At 40.7% G+C, this 16,948-nt stretch overlaps 1 protein-coding gene across 2 annotated transcripts; it reads left to right on the forward strand.

Annotated features, from left to right (window-relative positions):
• Window positions 1-26: 26 nt before the first annotated feature.
• Window positions 27-15,152, forward strand: slc43a2b (solute carrier family 43 member 2b). 2 transcript variants are annotated; one of them, XM_069146374.1, is made up of 14 exons: window positions 27-2,332; window positions 5,429-5,723; window positions 6,012-6,067; window positions 6,177-6,253; window positions 9,137-9,229; window positions 9,567-9,700; window positions 10,292-10,488; window positions 10,608-10,751; window positions 10,859-10,876; window positions 11,469-11,601; window positions 11,800-11,932; window positions 13,188-13,261; window positions 13,450-13,573; window positions 13,656-15,152. In XM_069146374.1, the coding sequence occupies exons 1-14, from the start codon at window positions 2,173-2,175 to the stop codon at window positions 13,815-13,817; spliced, it is 1,800 nt and encodes a 599-aa protein (XP_069002475.1). In that variant the 5' UTR covers window positions 27-2,172; the 3' UTR covers window positions 13,818-15,152. The 2 variants fall into 2 exon arrangements, with proteins under 2 accessions (XP_069002475.1, XP_069002476.1); XM_069146375.1 differs by lacking the exon at window positions 10,859-10,876.
• Window positions 15,153-16,948: the final 1,796 nt, after the last annotated feature.

Here is a 16,948-nt window from a genome sequence, read left to right on the forward strand (position 1 = left end):
TTGATCAGCTAATAACTGATACTCACAGAGAATGATTGATCCAAGACTGAGACCATCAACGTCACACAATACTCAATCAAAGGTGTGTTAAGGTTTTTTTCAATTTTATCTGACAAATTGATCACTATACCGGCACAAATTACCATATCTGTTTATTTAGACTCATCACTGTTGGTCACTCTGTGATTGATTTGTATATTGATTACAGTTGAACCATAGTCCACTGCAATAGACAACCACAAATGTCCAAACTGGGAAACAAGTTTACTATAAACCTGCTGATATCACTTCAACTTTCAAACAAAAATGTTTAAATACAGTATGTGTTGGGTTGTAATTAACCAACAATGGAATTTTGTATCAGTGTAGTTTTGGTTATATCGAGGAAATATTGCAGTCAGCACGCATTGATCATGCAAACTCGTCATCACGGATTAAGCTTGTGCAAGATGTTGAGAAACTACTGCACTACATTTAAATAATAATGTGTCACAATAGTGAAAAGAAACTAACCTAATTCAAGACTTTATGGGTGCCACTGGCTTCATACCAGAGACTCATATAGACTCCACCAGACTAAAGACTTAAATCTGCTTCCATCAGTGTGGGTCTGTGACCTAAAACAGGAGCAGATCATATTTCAGTAAACAAGTAAACAGCTGACATAATAGCGGAAACGGAAACGGGGGAGTCGCCGCTCCATGCTTTTCTCCTGCTCTATCAATTGATCTAAACATCTGTTGATAGGCCCCCATCATTATCTGCTCAGGCCTCTTACAGCTTCAATTAGGCCTGATTAATCCTTTCCACTCACACAGTTACCGCTCGGTCAGACTTCCCATTGTACTGTGACCTTGATAACATCAAATGTCACTGTTATGCTTTTTTTTTTGTCCACAGCTGTACTATTAAGGCACATTTAATCAATAGCCTATATTGTCAACATGGCTTTAATTATTATAGAGTTCTGCTAGAGAAAAACCTGTATACAAAATAAAAGGTTGGCCAAACAGCAGACATTAGGCAGCCTCTTGTCAATAGGGGGCGCCATGTGAGGAGAGCCTGAGTATTTAAATGGGGATTTCACATGTAAGTGGTCACATAAAGCCAACAAGAAGAAATCAAAAAGTTTGGAGCTTAGGGTGCTGCTGGAGAGGTGAGGATGTTTATTGTTCATTGGACATGTTATATAGCCTATTGCTTTGAATTATAGAAAAAAAGGAAGAATGATGGAAAAAGATTTTAACTTTAAATAAATGAGACAGTGCCTACAGAGAAAAAGGCTTTATGCTCAATTGATTCTTTATTTTTCGGTGAGATTTACACCGAACTTTGCAGCTACTTTCATATTACTGGATGAACAGATTGTGTGTGGGTGCGTGTGCAGGATTGAGTCTGTTTGTGTGTATGAGAGAGAGAGGAAGTTTGGCTGTGCGAGCTGATCTGTTTATTGTTTGTCTGGCAGCTCCTTTATATTTTGGATGCTCCGAAGTAATTGCAGAGAGAATTTGCGGTTGGATGGGCATGAGAGGACATTTACGGGTTGTGGAGGAGAGAGAGAGGGAGAAGGGGCCACGGGGTGAGGGAGAAGGGAGAGAGCCCCATTTGTTTGTTTGTGTCCAGTTTGGACCAGTTTACTTTTTGCCCCAAACAGCAGAAACTCTTAGATGCCACCATGGATTCTTCTTCTGCAATAATGTGATGCAAGCTCTTTGTTCCAAAAGCAGAGTGATGTAATGATCTTTGTACCAGCAAGTTAATCATTCACCATCCATCTATGTTAGTATATTAGTTGGTTTAGAACAACTGCCATTACCTCTTCTTTGAATCTAATTAGATGGGAGACTTTCAGTTAATTAAAAAGTATCGCAACAAACAGAGCATATACTCACTAACTTTTCTCTTTATTTTATACTGAGCAATCAGTTATATGTTAGGTTCAAAGTTAAGTGATTTATCTTGTTATCTTATAAAAGCCTAACCTTCCTATCCTTCAGTGACTCCAGTGATAGGCTGACTATAAAACCTCCCCCTTCTTCTTGCACTCTCCTCTTCACAGAAGTGACCTTTCATCCTGAGTGTCGGGAGGCTCTCTGCACTTCCAGCTTGCTCTCTCTTTCTCTAAACTTCTCTCCTCTGACTTCTCTGTCTTTAATTTTCCTCCCCTCCACCATGGCTCCAACTTTGGCCACAGCGTTTGCCAGACGCTGGTGGATGGCAGTGACTGCCATTGTTGAGAATCTGCTCTTCTCCGCTGTCCTGTTGGGATGGGGATCCCTCCTCATCATGCTCAAGTCGGAAGGCTTCTACTCTTACCTTTGCAACGAGGAGGGTGAGTCCAACTTTTTGTACTTTTGTGTTGGCAAAGGAATCATTTGTTTCCTTACACCTCCATATTTTTTCCAAAAATTACAGTGATGCCACTTAGAAAAGGGAAATGCCTTCTGCCTCTGCCTTCATGAGGTTATAGTGCAGAGTCCACAGTTTTTGAACTGCCTTTCCACCCAAAATGCACCACAATTTGCTGTTCATATAAAAACTGGTGGGAGATAAATGTCTTTACAGTCAGTACAGTAAGTGTCATCTTGAGTTAGAGCGAAAGATGGAGCACCTTTTATTCAAGAGATGCAACGCAACACGACTACCTTCTTGCCGCTTCCATTCTTTAGGAAGAATGTGTTTCCTGTGAAGGGGTCAGCAGCTGTTTTTAAGGACTCCAGAGATTAAACCTGATCAGTTAAATTAAATAGAGAGCAGGGTTGCAGGTGGGCAAAGTGGCCCAAAGTTAAAGGGCTCCAGTGTTCATTCTGCTTCGCCTTTAGTGTGGACTGATGATGGACTGGATCAACTGTCCCTCTTCTCTAAAGCTTATTCTCTTTTCCTCCTCTTCCGTCACTTTGACCAAAGTGTGTCGGGTCCTTTGTGTTTTTAAGTACAAAGGTGGGATTGATGCACACAGTCAGGTCTTTTAGAAGAGAGGGAGAAAAAGGGACTGTGAGGGAGGAATCAGGGTTTTGGACCTGCGGTCACTCTCTGTCATGCGCCTCATGGCCTGACAGAAATGCTGATCTCACAAAAGATTATTGGTTGGATTCCATTTTTCTCTGTACCCACTCTATCTCTTAGGGAGTTTGTACAATTGATTTATCTGTCTGGTGATTTGTAGGAGGACGTACTTCCAGCTGCAAACATCCGTCACTCTCTATCGATTATTCTTTGTCTGGTGCTTTGTTTGATCTGTAGTATCACTCAGTGCAACACATCCTAATATTCAACCATAAACCCTTAAAAGTACTCAAGGCTAGTTCCATTCAGTTTTTCTGGCAAAGGTACACCACTTTACAGGTTACTGCTAAAGTTGCAGTGATGATGTTGTGCACACCCAGCACTGAAGTAACAGTTGGGCATCCTGCACTGTACAGTGACTTCCTGGAGGTCTGCCACAGTCATTTTATCTTGTTCTGATGATATAAGAGGGAGAGGACAGCAGCACCAGCTCAGCTCTTTTCAGGCATGTAACATGTCATAGAGGGACAAAGACATCCACAGCAGGCGTTTATTACTGGTAATATGGAGGCTCAAAGTACACTAATAAAGGGCAAACAACTGACAGTAAAGTGATCAACAGTAGAAATCTGACAACTGGTGGCCGAGACGGTAAAAACAAAATGGTGAAATCAGCAGATATAAGAGGGGAAGGCTTGAAGCTTTACTTTAAATGGATAGTGATAGTGAGTGACCACCAGCCATGCTATGGAAGGGAATCTCTGTTGTCTTGTCTGATTTTCCATAATACAATGCACAGTGATGGAAAAAGAGATTTGTCCCTTCCTCTTGTTTGCATTGTGGCTCTGGAAAGTCTCTTTTCAACAGGCTACGAAAAGTTTCCTTTGTGTTCCATCTTATTTGCAAGTGATTCTTTTTGTTTTACTTTCCGCATCTAATTGATGACTCCCCTGTGTCCTTATCTTGTGACCTACAACCAACTCTGTATTACCATACGAAAGCAGATACAAAGGGAATCGGAGTGACTGTCAATTGTTTGTCAACTGTATAAAAGCTGCCCTACGGAGGAGTGATGTAGAGAACTGCTGGGGGGAGCACTGCTGGACACCTCTCTTTGAGGGTGCATGTAGTTGCTCCTTCTTGCAAGAATAAAATGTCCGATGTGTTTGATTTTGAACCAAGCCTCTGAGTAATTTTTCCAACACATAGATACAGGTGATAGGCTCTGGCATTAGAAAAAGGACCAATTCCACACTTTACATAAGTTGTTCAAAATAGTTATAGTACTGTATTTTCTTTTTTGTTTTTGTGTTTGTTGTGTATTTTTATATTAGTTTGACCATTTTCAGTTGCTTCTGGACACCGTTTGATAAAGCAGTTATTATCTGGAATTTACACAGAGCACATTTCTGTTTTTTTAGCAGATAGTTACAACTGAGTTGGGTGGAAATATCAGTGCAGACAAGACAAAGCCACAGACACCGGCACATTAACAGTGTTAGTTTGGTGCTTAATTACAGTCTTGATTTCATACATGCAACATCAACGCAGAATTTCTCTGAACCATAGATGAAAGGCCTTGACTATCTTTAATTTTGCACCATGCTTCCCAAGCTAAGAAGCTACACATGTGACAACAACACCAAGAACAATGTGCACAATCAGCTGCTCCCTTCGACTTTGCTCCATGCTGGGGAACAGGGTTTATGATCTGGTGTCCTGACGAAGACTTTGTTACAAAGTTGGTCTTTCCACACACATTGCTTTCCTTCTGTGACTACAAAGAACATCAGGTGGCTGATACCATCTGCTATAACTAATACGTTCCTAAACTGCTGCTGCCCTGTCACCCTCACTTGGGATGTCTCTTGGACTTTCATACCTTTTCACATTATCTCCTTACAGGTTCCGATAATAATGTTAAGCTTATTGCCAGTGTCAGCTTTATCACTTTTTATCCAAGCCACTCCAACATACTGATAACATCCAACTAGCATCTCAGATGTTAATCTTTAAGGTATAAACTCCATCAGGGTAGAAATTTGTCTTTGTTTCTTGGTTTCCCTTCTTCCTCTGCAGACAAAATACTGATATGATGTTATTTCCAGTTGGAGATTTACTATACACCTAACCCTGCATGTGCTCCCAGCACATGTGGTCACCTATTTAGATGTATCATGATCATTCACCTTCATCATCTGTATGGCAACAGGCCACAGCTCCATTTTCAACTCAACTCAGCCTTAAACATTTGTAGGATTATTCACAGCACTCTGCCTTTATGGATGACTTTATGTATCAGAAACATAAAAATAAAGACCATGAACCATCACAACTGACAATATATTTTCTACTTGCATGCCTGTCTTGTCTTGTAAAAGATTATCTAATGCTTTGTACCTACTTTAATCACTTTCCTCAGGTAACGGCACAAGCTACAATTTGTCCCAACCTCTGACAACGCCGGCAATAGACGAGTATGCTGACTACTATGAAAACGAGGGCGGTGTGGTGGGTTTGGGAGACGGGGTGGAGATGAGGCCCCTTGTCCCCATTGACAGGCCCCTGACAATGAATGGCTGGCTGGTCTGCAAAGAACAGGATGAGATGCTGAACTTGGCTTTCACAGTGGGCTCCTTCCTGCTCTCGGCCATCACGCTGCCCCTGGGGATTGTCATGGATAAATATGGACCTCGCAAGCTACGACTGCTGGGCAGGTAAGGGAAGGAGTGAAAGTATTATCCCGACTAATCATGATCCTAATATCTAGAAAGACACATGTACAAATTTTGTTTGCCTTTATTGCTTAGGGAAGTACACAGAAATCTCAAACAAAAGATATGTCATATCCTTGGCAGATAAAAGTAAAACTATCTTCATGGTTAAATTCCAAGAGTTCAAGGAAAAAAAAATAGTTTTTTTCTATTTTGGGGGGGGAAATAGTTTTTGATAAGTTGCAGCTTCAATTGTTATCACAAGTGCTTGACACAATCCTCTCCTTCTAGCACATGCTTTGGATTTTCCTGTCTACTCATTGCTTACGGAGCCTATAAGCCAAATGGTAAGTCCCTGTGAAGACCGTGTTCCTTTCGAAACTATATTTGAAGCAATGTAAAGTATAATTGTTGTCTGTTGACAGACTGATGGGCTAACATCTGTTTTATTTGCAGAGCTCTCTGTCCTTATCTTCATTGCCCTGACTTTCAATGGCTTTGGGGGGATGTGCTTGACCTTCACCTCTCTTACAGTAAGTATGTGAACCGTTGCATGCTTTGTAATCCTCCCACTGTAGAGCCTTTTACCTGCTGCCGATGGATATTTTCCATCTCCAGAGCTTTTTGCCTCACTGTTGCTGCTCTGTAATAATAATTTGCTGGCTCTCAGCCTGCTCACCCTCTCCCTCCCCTCCTGTCTGCCATTTTGTCCTGTATTTTCTAACACTGAACTCTGTGTTCCTATGGGCAACCAGGCAAGGGTTCCTTTACACTTTTCCCTGCATCTATTATTGTGCTTCAGAAAGAACAAGATAGCAGACGTTGGCTTTTGAGCTACTCATCTCCATTTACTGTAATAGAGATGAACAAATAAAGAATTCACACATTTGCATTTAGAAACAAATATAGGCGAGCATGACTAGTAAAAATGCCGCATCACTAGGGCTGGGTATCAAACTTCAATACTTTTTTGGTAGTATACTACTACTATAGAAAAACGGCTTGTCCTTCATTCCTAAATTTTGATACCTTACATTACTCTTGCTATGTTTAGGCAGGAGTAAATCTCATTCAATTTAAATCTCACTCGTACATTAGGACACCTTATTTCAGTCCTTATACACACCTTTTTGGCTACACACCCATCTGAGTTGTGTGCGCTGCAGTAACTTCCTTGTGCTAGCTAGTGTCTACTGCAAAGACCAAAGAAAATGGTGTCTTGAAGAGCGGTTTTGAAGCTCAGTACAGGTGGCTCTTAGTGTCGCCATCTTGGCAGTGCCTGACGGTTGCAGGCCAACTGTCACTCAAACCAGCCCTACCTTTAAGTATGCATAACTTTAAGGCATAATACAATTTAAATGGATCAATTCACCGCCATATTGTTGTTGCGAACTGGGAAATGAGCTATAGAGTCCAAAATCATTTTATGTACTTGGCTGTAAACATATTTATTTCTGCTGCCTCAAGTGGCCTTTCCAGAAACTACAGTTTTTGGCACCAGCGTTGGCTTTATTTTTCAGGTTGTCTACTGATAGCATGTGAATTGATAAGGGAATATCGGAAAATTGTAGTGTCTAGCAATAGCTATGAGGTGTTTTGGGGACATCTATTAAAATTTTAGACACACAAAAACAACCTGGGCTACAATGCCCCCTTCTAGCCTGTATTAAGACTTAAGATTTTTACTGTAGTTTTTAATAAATCTCTTTTTCTTAAAATGAAATCTATACAATTGATAGAGAAAAAAGTATTGTTCAGGAACTGGTATCAAAATCAAGGTACCTGTACTGTTTTTGAACAATACCCAGCTCTATGCATCACTCTCAAAAGTTTCAAACTTCAGCCATAACAGACACTGCCTCAAGTGACACCACTTAAGGCTGTTTATCAGATTTCATACATCTCCCTGTAGAGTCAAAAAAAGCCTTTATAGCCTAAACTTTTTTTCATATAATCAGTACTGCAGACACAAACCTTGAGCAGAGTCATTGACACACAGGCAGACAAAAACAACGGATGCTCTTCATGATTTCCAGAATTCACAAGGTTGACCCCTCACAATCCATTTGCATTCTTTCCCTGCCGCTCTTCATCCTCCTGTTCCCTCCCCTCGCCATCAGTTCAGTCTCCGGTGACTCACACAGGAGTCCATGGCTGTACCATGGTGATGCTGTTCACTAAGAGAGGGGCTCTGCTCCAGTAAATCTCCCTGTAAAACACCCTGTTTCTATACCACCACAGGCTGTTACTGTGACATCTTCAATCTCCAATGTGGTATTTGTTGCATCTACCTAAATCTCTCATTAGCTGCTGCCATGAGCCTTCATGTCACTGATGTAGAAAACCATGATTTAAGACTTTGTTTGCTCTTTTTCTATAGGGCTTCGGCCCAAAGATGCTTCCCTTGTTTCACTTCATCTCCTTCTCAACCTGACATGAAAAACATTCATTGTCAGGTTAATCATTAGACACAACCCTGCTCCATGACTCCTTGATCATGACTTCTCCTCAGACTTCAGGCGCTCATTCTCAGCTGAGGGGTGTTGGGTAACGCTCGGCTGCCCTCAACGGCCACTGCTGGCTCCCTGCCAATGTCAGTTGTCAGGTCACCTTTCCGCTTCAGGTTCACCCAGCAGCTGCTAATGTATCTGTAATGTTTCAAAATCTATTGGAATAGTTTGCCAGTTTCTCCTGATGACGGTCCTGAGAAGTACTGTAACCTGGGCGCTTCAGTGCACATGCCCTCTCAAGTTAGCACACACACATACACGTACCTCTTCCTTAGCTTCCCCAGTCTTATATAATTGGATGTGCTTGTTGTTGTTCAGTCTCTTGAAGCCAGAACAGCTTGTGAATGCCTTTGTATTTGGGTGCTTTGTCACCCACTGTCTCCCGTTTTCTCTTTCAACTGTATTTTCTTTTTCCTCAAATTGAAGTGAAGGATATAATAGACAGAAAAAAATCCCTCACCTTCTTCATCTCTTCTGTTCTCAGATATCACCTCACCTCAGTTCCCCCCCTTCTGATTGTTTCAGCTGTATAGAATTTGTCAGCAGTGTCTCATGTGTGAGACAGCTGTGTATGTTATATTGTTTTTACTGCTTCTATGTCACTTTGTTGTGCCCCACCCCAAGCCCCCCGTTCTGCTTGGTAATTGGTTCCCATTGTGCAACTCTGACCCCAGGATCAGTACCATCTGTGTCAGCACCATCCTCATAGTGCCCCCTGTCTGTCCTCATCTCTAAGTTCAAATACACTGTAGCTGCAATTACCATAATCTTAACAATAGATTTGTTAATTTCATACTTAGATACACAACACAATATCTCTCATTTCACTTGCAACTTTGCACAAAACCCTAATTACGGAGTACAATAGGGACAGGTTGTGATGATGTGATAATCCTCTCTTTCAAGCTCCCGAGCATGTTCGGGGACATGCGTTCGACTTTCATCGCCCTGATGATTGGCTCCTACGCCTCCTCTGCCGTCACCTTCCCTGGTGTCAAGGTAACAAACACTGAATCACTGGCAATTTGTTTAAAGTGCCTTGAAAAAGTGCATATTAACAGAGTGCATCATAACAACTAAGCGAAATGGCCTCACAAAGTTTCCCTTTTCCTATTTGTTTACTTGTATACCTAAATTATTCTATTTTACATCGATTGCTGTAACTCTTCTTGCAACCACATACTCAGAATGAAGGCATTTCACCTATTTATGGCAACATGAATTTTTTTACTTGATCCCACTGATGATTCTAAAATGTTGCACATTTCATCTGTATGTAATGTATATTTGTCATCTCCACTGTATTTCATATTTATCGGTCATGTTTTGTGCGCAGGTGATCTATGACCTCGACATATCTTTCATCACTATTCTGGTGGTGTGGGCTTCCTGTGCTGGACTGGTCTTCTTCAACTGCTTCTTCAACTGGCCGCTGGAACCGTTCCCGGGACCTGAAGATATGGACTACACGTGAGTAACAAAGATACACACAGTGGCACACAGATACCACAAAAACACTAATAAACATGAAAACATGCAACATTTTGGGACAACCAGACAGTTTTCGCCTACTCTGGGAGGCCTTCACACAGATCCAGATGTAACAGTATGTACTTGCATTGTGCTGATACAGATCAGTAATAATAAAGTCAATAAATAACTCTTTGGACTAATGAAGTAGTCCCATGTATGTTCCCAAGCAGGAGAAGTCATGACCGTTGAAACTGTTTAACAAATAATTGCGTAATATGTGTAAAAATGTATAAAGTAAGGCTGCCAGGTTAAAGTCTATCTGCTGATAATCATACATCAACTAAAGTCATCCCTCTGTTAAATCCATGTTAATGCTAGCGCAAAACATTTCCACTAAACTGATTTGCAGGGGACAAGTCATCAATTTCTATTTGTAATAATGACTTTTTTTCATTTGTTAGTTCCTCCATGACCTCCTTCTCTTGTCCCTTAATTTTCTTTCATTATCCTTCACACGCTGTCCTCTATCCTCATTCCTGTTTCGCTCATTTCTTTTTTAATCCCCCCTCGCCTCCTCTGTTACTTCAGTGTGAAGATCAAGTTCAGCTGGTTGGGCTTTGACCATAAAATCACAGGGAAGCAGTTCTACAACCAAGTGACCACAGTGGGCCGTCGGCTGAGCGTGAGCAGCAACCTGAAGCAAAAGGAGATGGCTACTAAAGACGGACGAAATCTCTGCCTCTCCACCATGGACCTGGAAATGGATTGCAAGCCTGAGGAAGAATGTAAGAGTATCAAAAAGCGCCTGGTGCAAAATTGCAGTCAGGATTTAAATAAAATTAGAATCTCACTCTTATGCATGTAATTTACCTCTTCTTATTTGTTTTCTGTCTCTTTGCTGCAGCCCAGTCATTCTTGAAAACGATCACAACCCCGATTTTCCTGCTCAGTCTGTTGACCATGTCCATCACTCAGCTTCGGCTCTTGTTTTACATGGGGGCCATGAACAGTGTCCTGGAGTCGCTCAGTGATGGAGACTTCAACACAGGTCGGTTTTCCATCATTTACTCGAGTGTTTGTGTGTGATTTGTTGCTCAGTAACTGTGAATCATATAAAATTGAAAGCAACTTACTTGATTTAAATTTACTTTTCAGTGGAAAGGATGGAGCTTGGTAAGATGAAAAGCCTCTAGCTGCATTGGTAGTTAGCTAAAGCTGACAACATTAACCTCTAGTTTTGTATAGGTTTTGTCATCACAATACTGTATAGTAGATGGTAGCTCCACTTCCACCACTTCCTGGCTTTTTTGACCCTCATAGCTCATTTCATTATTTCATCAGTTGACCTTGGCTCTTGTCCACACCAATAACCCAGTCCTTCAGCTGTCATTCAGGTTTAATCTACAACCACCAGGAAGCATTTGTTGTACTCATTAACTAACTTTGCCCTTCAGCACCAGCAAAGAGCACACATCATAAGCCGTTTCACGACATACTTGTCATGTATCATTACCCCGCTAACCATAAAATCACGCTCATAATGGCATGTTGTTGACTTTTGAACAGCCAGATCTCTGTATCCACTGTTGTTTCACTCAATATGGCTCTCATGCTTTGATAATTAACTGTAGACTCACATTAACCAGGTAGAAAGACTCTGTCATATTTTTTTATTTTTCTCTCTAACACTATCCTCATTTATTTTTCCCAAAATGTAATTTATTCTCTTCTTTTTCTCTTGTACTCCTTCTGATCCCTTTCTCAGTGAGTCTGTACAGCTCCATCTTCGGCGTGTTGCAGCTGCTCTGCCTGATGACCACTCCTGTGATTGGTCAGATCATGGACTGGAAGCTGAAGGAATGTGACGATGGAGAGGAAGAAAAGGAACCCTTCAGCAAGTGAGTCAAGTCTGAGTAGTCCCTTTGCAATGTAGGATAAACCCTGTGGCCTAAACCCTTTCCATTTATAGAGTCAGACATTAATGCTATTTGACAGTGTGTATAAATGAAGCTTTTTTTTTTAAATAAAATGTAACTGTGTGACATCAGTGCCTGAAAATCTGACCTCTCTTCTTTCTTTGTGCTTTCAACTAAAAGGGGTGAGCCAAAGAAAAAGCGCAGAGACAAAAAGATCCAGAAGGTGACCAACGCCCTGAGAGCATTTGTCCTCACAAACGTCCTTTTAGTGGGATTCGGGATCACCTGTCTCGTGCCCAACCTCCCCCTGCAGGTGAGAAGTCCAACTTATGTGTCAATATCATCAACTTTTGCAACCCTCCGGCATTTGTACAATTTTTTTCTGCTTATTTTCTGAACAGTGTTTTTCCCATCACATGTTACAAAACTTAGAACAGATACATTTTCTGCAATTTATTTCTAAAATTACAGTACACTCCTCAGTCAGAGGAATTGTGGAAGTTGAATAGTTTTGGCTTAGCTTTGCAGAAAGACTAGAAATGGAGACAAACAGCTAACCTGTCTACCAAATCAGATTACCAGCCACGAGATGTTTGTTTCTTCATGCTGTAAACTATAATTTCAAGAAATTCAGTGCCATATTTCTTGAAATAGACTATTCCTTTAAGGTTCTTACAAACTATCTGACTACAATGCCTTAAAAGATTATGAATACTTCACAGCAAATTCATATCTTTGGAATAAATTCGCTCTGAGTTCAAATCAACTCTTTTTGCTTGTACATGTGAGACCATCAAATACACTCTCAAGCAGAGTGGAAGTAACTCTTTTCTTGGAGTTGATTTTTAACACTTTTCAGGAGTTGAACGTGAACTCTTTGGGAGTTAAAACTCAACGCCCTTGAAGAAATTTTACTTTAACCTTGAGTTGTTTGAATATGAACTCTTTCACAGTGTTAACAGTCAATACTTAAAAGTGTGTATTGTTTGACATTCATGGAGTTAAAATGTCATCACACTAAAAAGGTTTTAGATGAGACTGACAACAAGGTAACGACATATATGTATATTTACCAATTATATGCAGTGAGATTATACAACTATAAAACTTTGTGTAAGAAGTTGCAAACTAACCAACGTATTAATATGACTGATTGGTATATATGTTACGTTCCTACCTTGTACACTTATGGTTTTGAATGATCGCCCCATTTTATTTATCATTATGTCTTCATTGAAATATTAATAAACAGCATGTTTCAACAAAACTAAATATAATTTCTGCCCATCACTTTGATTTAATTTGGTTACTTTATTAAATAACTAAGGCATCCTGGGCAATGCTAAGACAGCAACAAAGCTATGCAGTCAACACTGGGAGTGTTGAATCATGCTCCTCAACACTCAGCGAATGAACCCCAAAATATTACCCACCAAAGAGTAACACTGAACACAAGCTGTAGTCTAACTTAGAAAATGAACTCCCAAAATCAAACTCTTTGTTTACCACCAGGATATTTCACTCCAGAAATTTGCTGTGTGATTACTTCTACTTTTATCTTTTTTCAGATTGTGTCATTTGTCTTGCACACTGTGGTGAGAGGATTCATTCACTCTGCTGTTGGTGGCCTCTATGCTGCTGTGTAAGTCTCAATGTAACCACACACACACACACACACACACACACATACACATATATATATATACACACACACGCACGCACGCACGCGCGCGCGCACACACACACACACACACACACACACACACACACACACACACAGCGGAGTGCATCTTCAAATTGAGACTCAATGTAGCTTGTCTGTCTTTCCAGGTATCCCTCCTCCCAGTTTGGTAGTTTAACAGGCATGCAGTCTCTGGTCAGTGCTGTGTTCGCTCTGCTGCAGCAACCCCTCTTTTTGGCTATGATGGGACCCCTGGGGGGAGACCCCTTCTGGGTATGAATACATACACATTCAAACACACATAGACACACAAATGAAACCCTTGGGCATGGCTAATTCTGGTGTCATCCTCCAGGTCAATATCGGACTCTTTGTACTCAGTATGCTGGGCTTCTTGCTGCCTCTCCACCTGATCTGGTACAGATGGAAGCTCCACGAAGAGCAACACAAGAAAGACGACAACGCCAAGATCTACATCAAAATCAACGGTTCGGATATCCCTGAGGCGTTCGTCTAGGGACAAGGAGATGAAGAAAAATGGAGAACGAAGACAACACATGGGCAATCCAATGATACACGCAAACACAAGAAATCTGTCACAAAGGGACAACTGATATATCACATTTAAACATATAATTGTTGTACTTCTCCATCGATTACACATCAACATACTACCACACCCAATTTTCCAAAATCCCACGAAGATAAACGGATGCTACAGTTGTCATGGAAACAAGTCCAACGGACAGTTGGTGAGGAGAAAAGTGAAATGTGGAGGGAAAAAAGAAGAAGACAAAGAGAGAGGAAAAGACTGTGAAAGGAAAGAGGCATCTGCCCTCTGTTATTCCCCCAAATCCTCTGACGTCTCTTTTTATTCCCTCCTCTGTGAGCGGCACGCTTGTACGGCAGCTCCATTCCACACGAGACTGCTTTAATGTTCCCCACTTCAGCCGAAAAAGGATAACTTTCCACCTGAGAAACCTGCAAGATTGCTAAATGTCATCCTCACAACCAGCCAATTAGTGAGCGATTCCATTGTTATGAGTCATTTCTCTTTCTTATGTTATATGTCAACTTTAGATCATGCTGATTGTAAATCCCGGAACACGGTGCTTCCTATCTGTTCATCTTGCTTTTTGACAGATGGTGTGAGGTAAACGTGGAGTAAATGGCATTAATGATTGACAGAGTGGAGAGAAAAGCGTTTTTGCTGATGTTTCTGAGGCGAGTAGAGACAACAGTTTTGACTAAACTGGATTTTTGTTTTGTTTGCCATGCTAACATCTGATAACAGTACTACTGTAGCTTAGCATATACTGTAGTATTGGATAATGGTCAGTATTATGGGGATCTGTGGTATGTTTTGCTAAAAGCAAATTGTTCATGTATGTTTAGATTATTTATTTTATTTCATGCCTCCTTTAGCTGTTTTTTTTTTTTTTGTACTGTAGTGTTTCCATATTCCTGTCATCATTCAGATGCCTTAGCTTAAAGCCCATATTTTGTCCAGTCTGCCTGCCTACTGTTAAGGGAAATACAGTACTTTTAAATTGTTTTCAGACACACTCAGCTCATATCAACACTCCTGATGCTTCTCCAATAGTCCCACTTTAATTTTGAGGTCCTCCTGCCTTCATATGTGTATTTATTTTACATTCACGTTTCCATCCTAAATTGTATTTAAATGGTGCTGTGCCGGCAACTCCTCATGCGTTGATTGTATACTGTGTTGTTTGCATAGAGCTCCTCCTATCACTGAGGATGATGTAGACATGTATTGTTAAGCAGGAAACCATGTTTAATGTGGAAGAATTTGTGGGGTTTAATAAAGGTTCTTGCTTTATTCACTTCTCATCAGGCTACATTAAATATATGTGTCATTATTACATGGTTGTAGAAACTGTGGCTCTTTAAAACTTAGCATTACAGAGCTGATATTAACCCAGTTCTCCAGCACAGGGAGAACAGTTGATTATTTTTTATTTATTTTTTTGCTGGAGAAGGAAAAATAATCTACAAACAAACAAAAAATCTAAAATGTAAAAAAAAAAAAAAAGGGGCAATGGGGTGCCAGAGGTGGGTTGGGTATATGCTGATATGACTCCAGGTCCATTGTTTCTCCACACTGACAAGAGGAAAAGGGAGTGTCCATTAAGGGATATACTTGTTCCATAGACTGGAGAGGTGTACCTATGGGGTAGCACCCAAATTTGTAAGGAAGGGCTGTCATGCACCAGTTACCTGTTTAATTTTTTTTTTTTTTCTCTCTATCCCGACCTGTTGGTTGCAATGTGTTTCATTTTGACCCTAATGAAGGCCACAAGCCGAAACATGTCGGTCTAATAGTTCAATTGTTCCACATACTGCAACTGGTGTTTTGACGGTTTCAAATTTCTAAATACAAAAATTTGGTGTCAGCCTCCTGATGAAGTGGGTAGTGTCTTTCATCAAGCTTGAAGGGCACTCAGAGAATGCAGACCTCAAGGTCAATAGTCCACTGTTTAATGATAAGTAGATCTGAAACTGTAATAGTCAGCTGTACTATTGGTTCTAATTCTTCCCATGAAACACCGTCCCTGAGTGCTCTACAATGACTGTACTGTTTAAAGTTTAAGCAATACTGTATGTGTATCACAGAGAATCACTGGGATCAGTCAATATGGATTGTGACATGGAGTCATTGTATTTGTTGACTAGCATTGACTGCCACTATTGAACTTTACTACCATCTACTGGAGTTTTAAACACAACCACACACCTGCTGAATGGCTGTTTCAGAACCACGGTAGGCACTTTGGTTTTTACCAACAATTTTTGCTCCAAGCTTAGTCAGATAAGGGATAGAAACATGAGGCAGACTAAAATAAATGGGCAGGCAACCAAGAAGACAAATGAATTCACAGTTTAACATTCATGTTGATGCCCGGTACAGCCACACAGCCATATAGCCACAATCAAGCTTCATCAACTAACGCACAACAACAAACTACGAGAGTGCAAGCAAAGTGTGACCTGCCATTATCTAATAACCAGGCAGACACGGCGGTCTACTACACGAGCAGCAACAAAGCTATTTTTGTAAAAGGCTGTATAACGAACATCTACGACAAGCCTGGCACCACAAAATATAACTATGAAACACTTTATCAGTGATGTTTTCATCCAGAAGCTGTAAATTGAATGCAATCCAACAAAAACATGAAATTCTAACCTGTGCCAGACTATCACTCACAGTTTCAGTTTTCCTTACTGCTTTGTCAGTTTCAAATTCTTGAGAGAACAAATAATTTCAGAAACTAATTTCTCATTTTATCTTAAACACAAGTGCAAAAAGAAATATTAGGTCGGTATAACTGGCACAACTTTCAAAAAATGTGTACATTTAGGCTATCCAGAAACACTCAAACCAGTTCAAAATGCTGCTCTGTGCTAACAGCAGTGTTTAAGAACAGGATGTCTCCTGCCTCCACATCTCCCAGGAATCTTGTTCAGAGGTGAGATTAACAGTCATTCTGAACAGGATTTCCACCAGATGTTCCAGGCATACTCTCACGACATGTTAGTTTTTTTTTTTTTTTACCAGGTCTGTCAGCACTCTGCTCTGCCACCTGATATTACACTCCAGCAGATGGTTATCACTTGACACCT

Source organism: Embiotoca jacksoni, unplaced genomic scaffold, assembly GCF_022577435.1.
Source record: "Embiotoca jacksoni isolate LCO1_2020_lvr unplaced genomic scaffold, fEmbJac1.0.p SCAF_13, whole genome shotgun sequence".
Taxonomy (NCBI): domain Eukaryota; kingdom Metazoa; phylum Chordata; class Actinopteri; family Embiotocidae; genus Embiotoca; species Embiotoca jacksoni.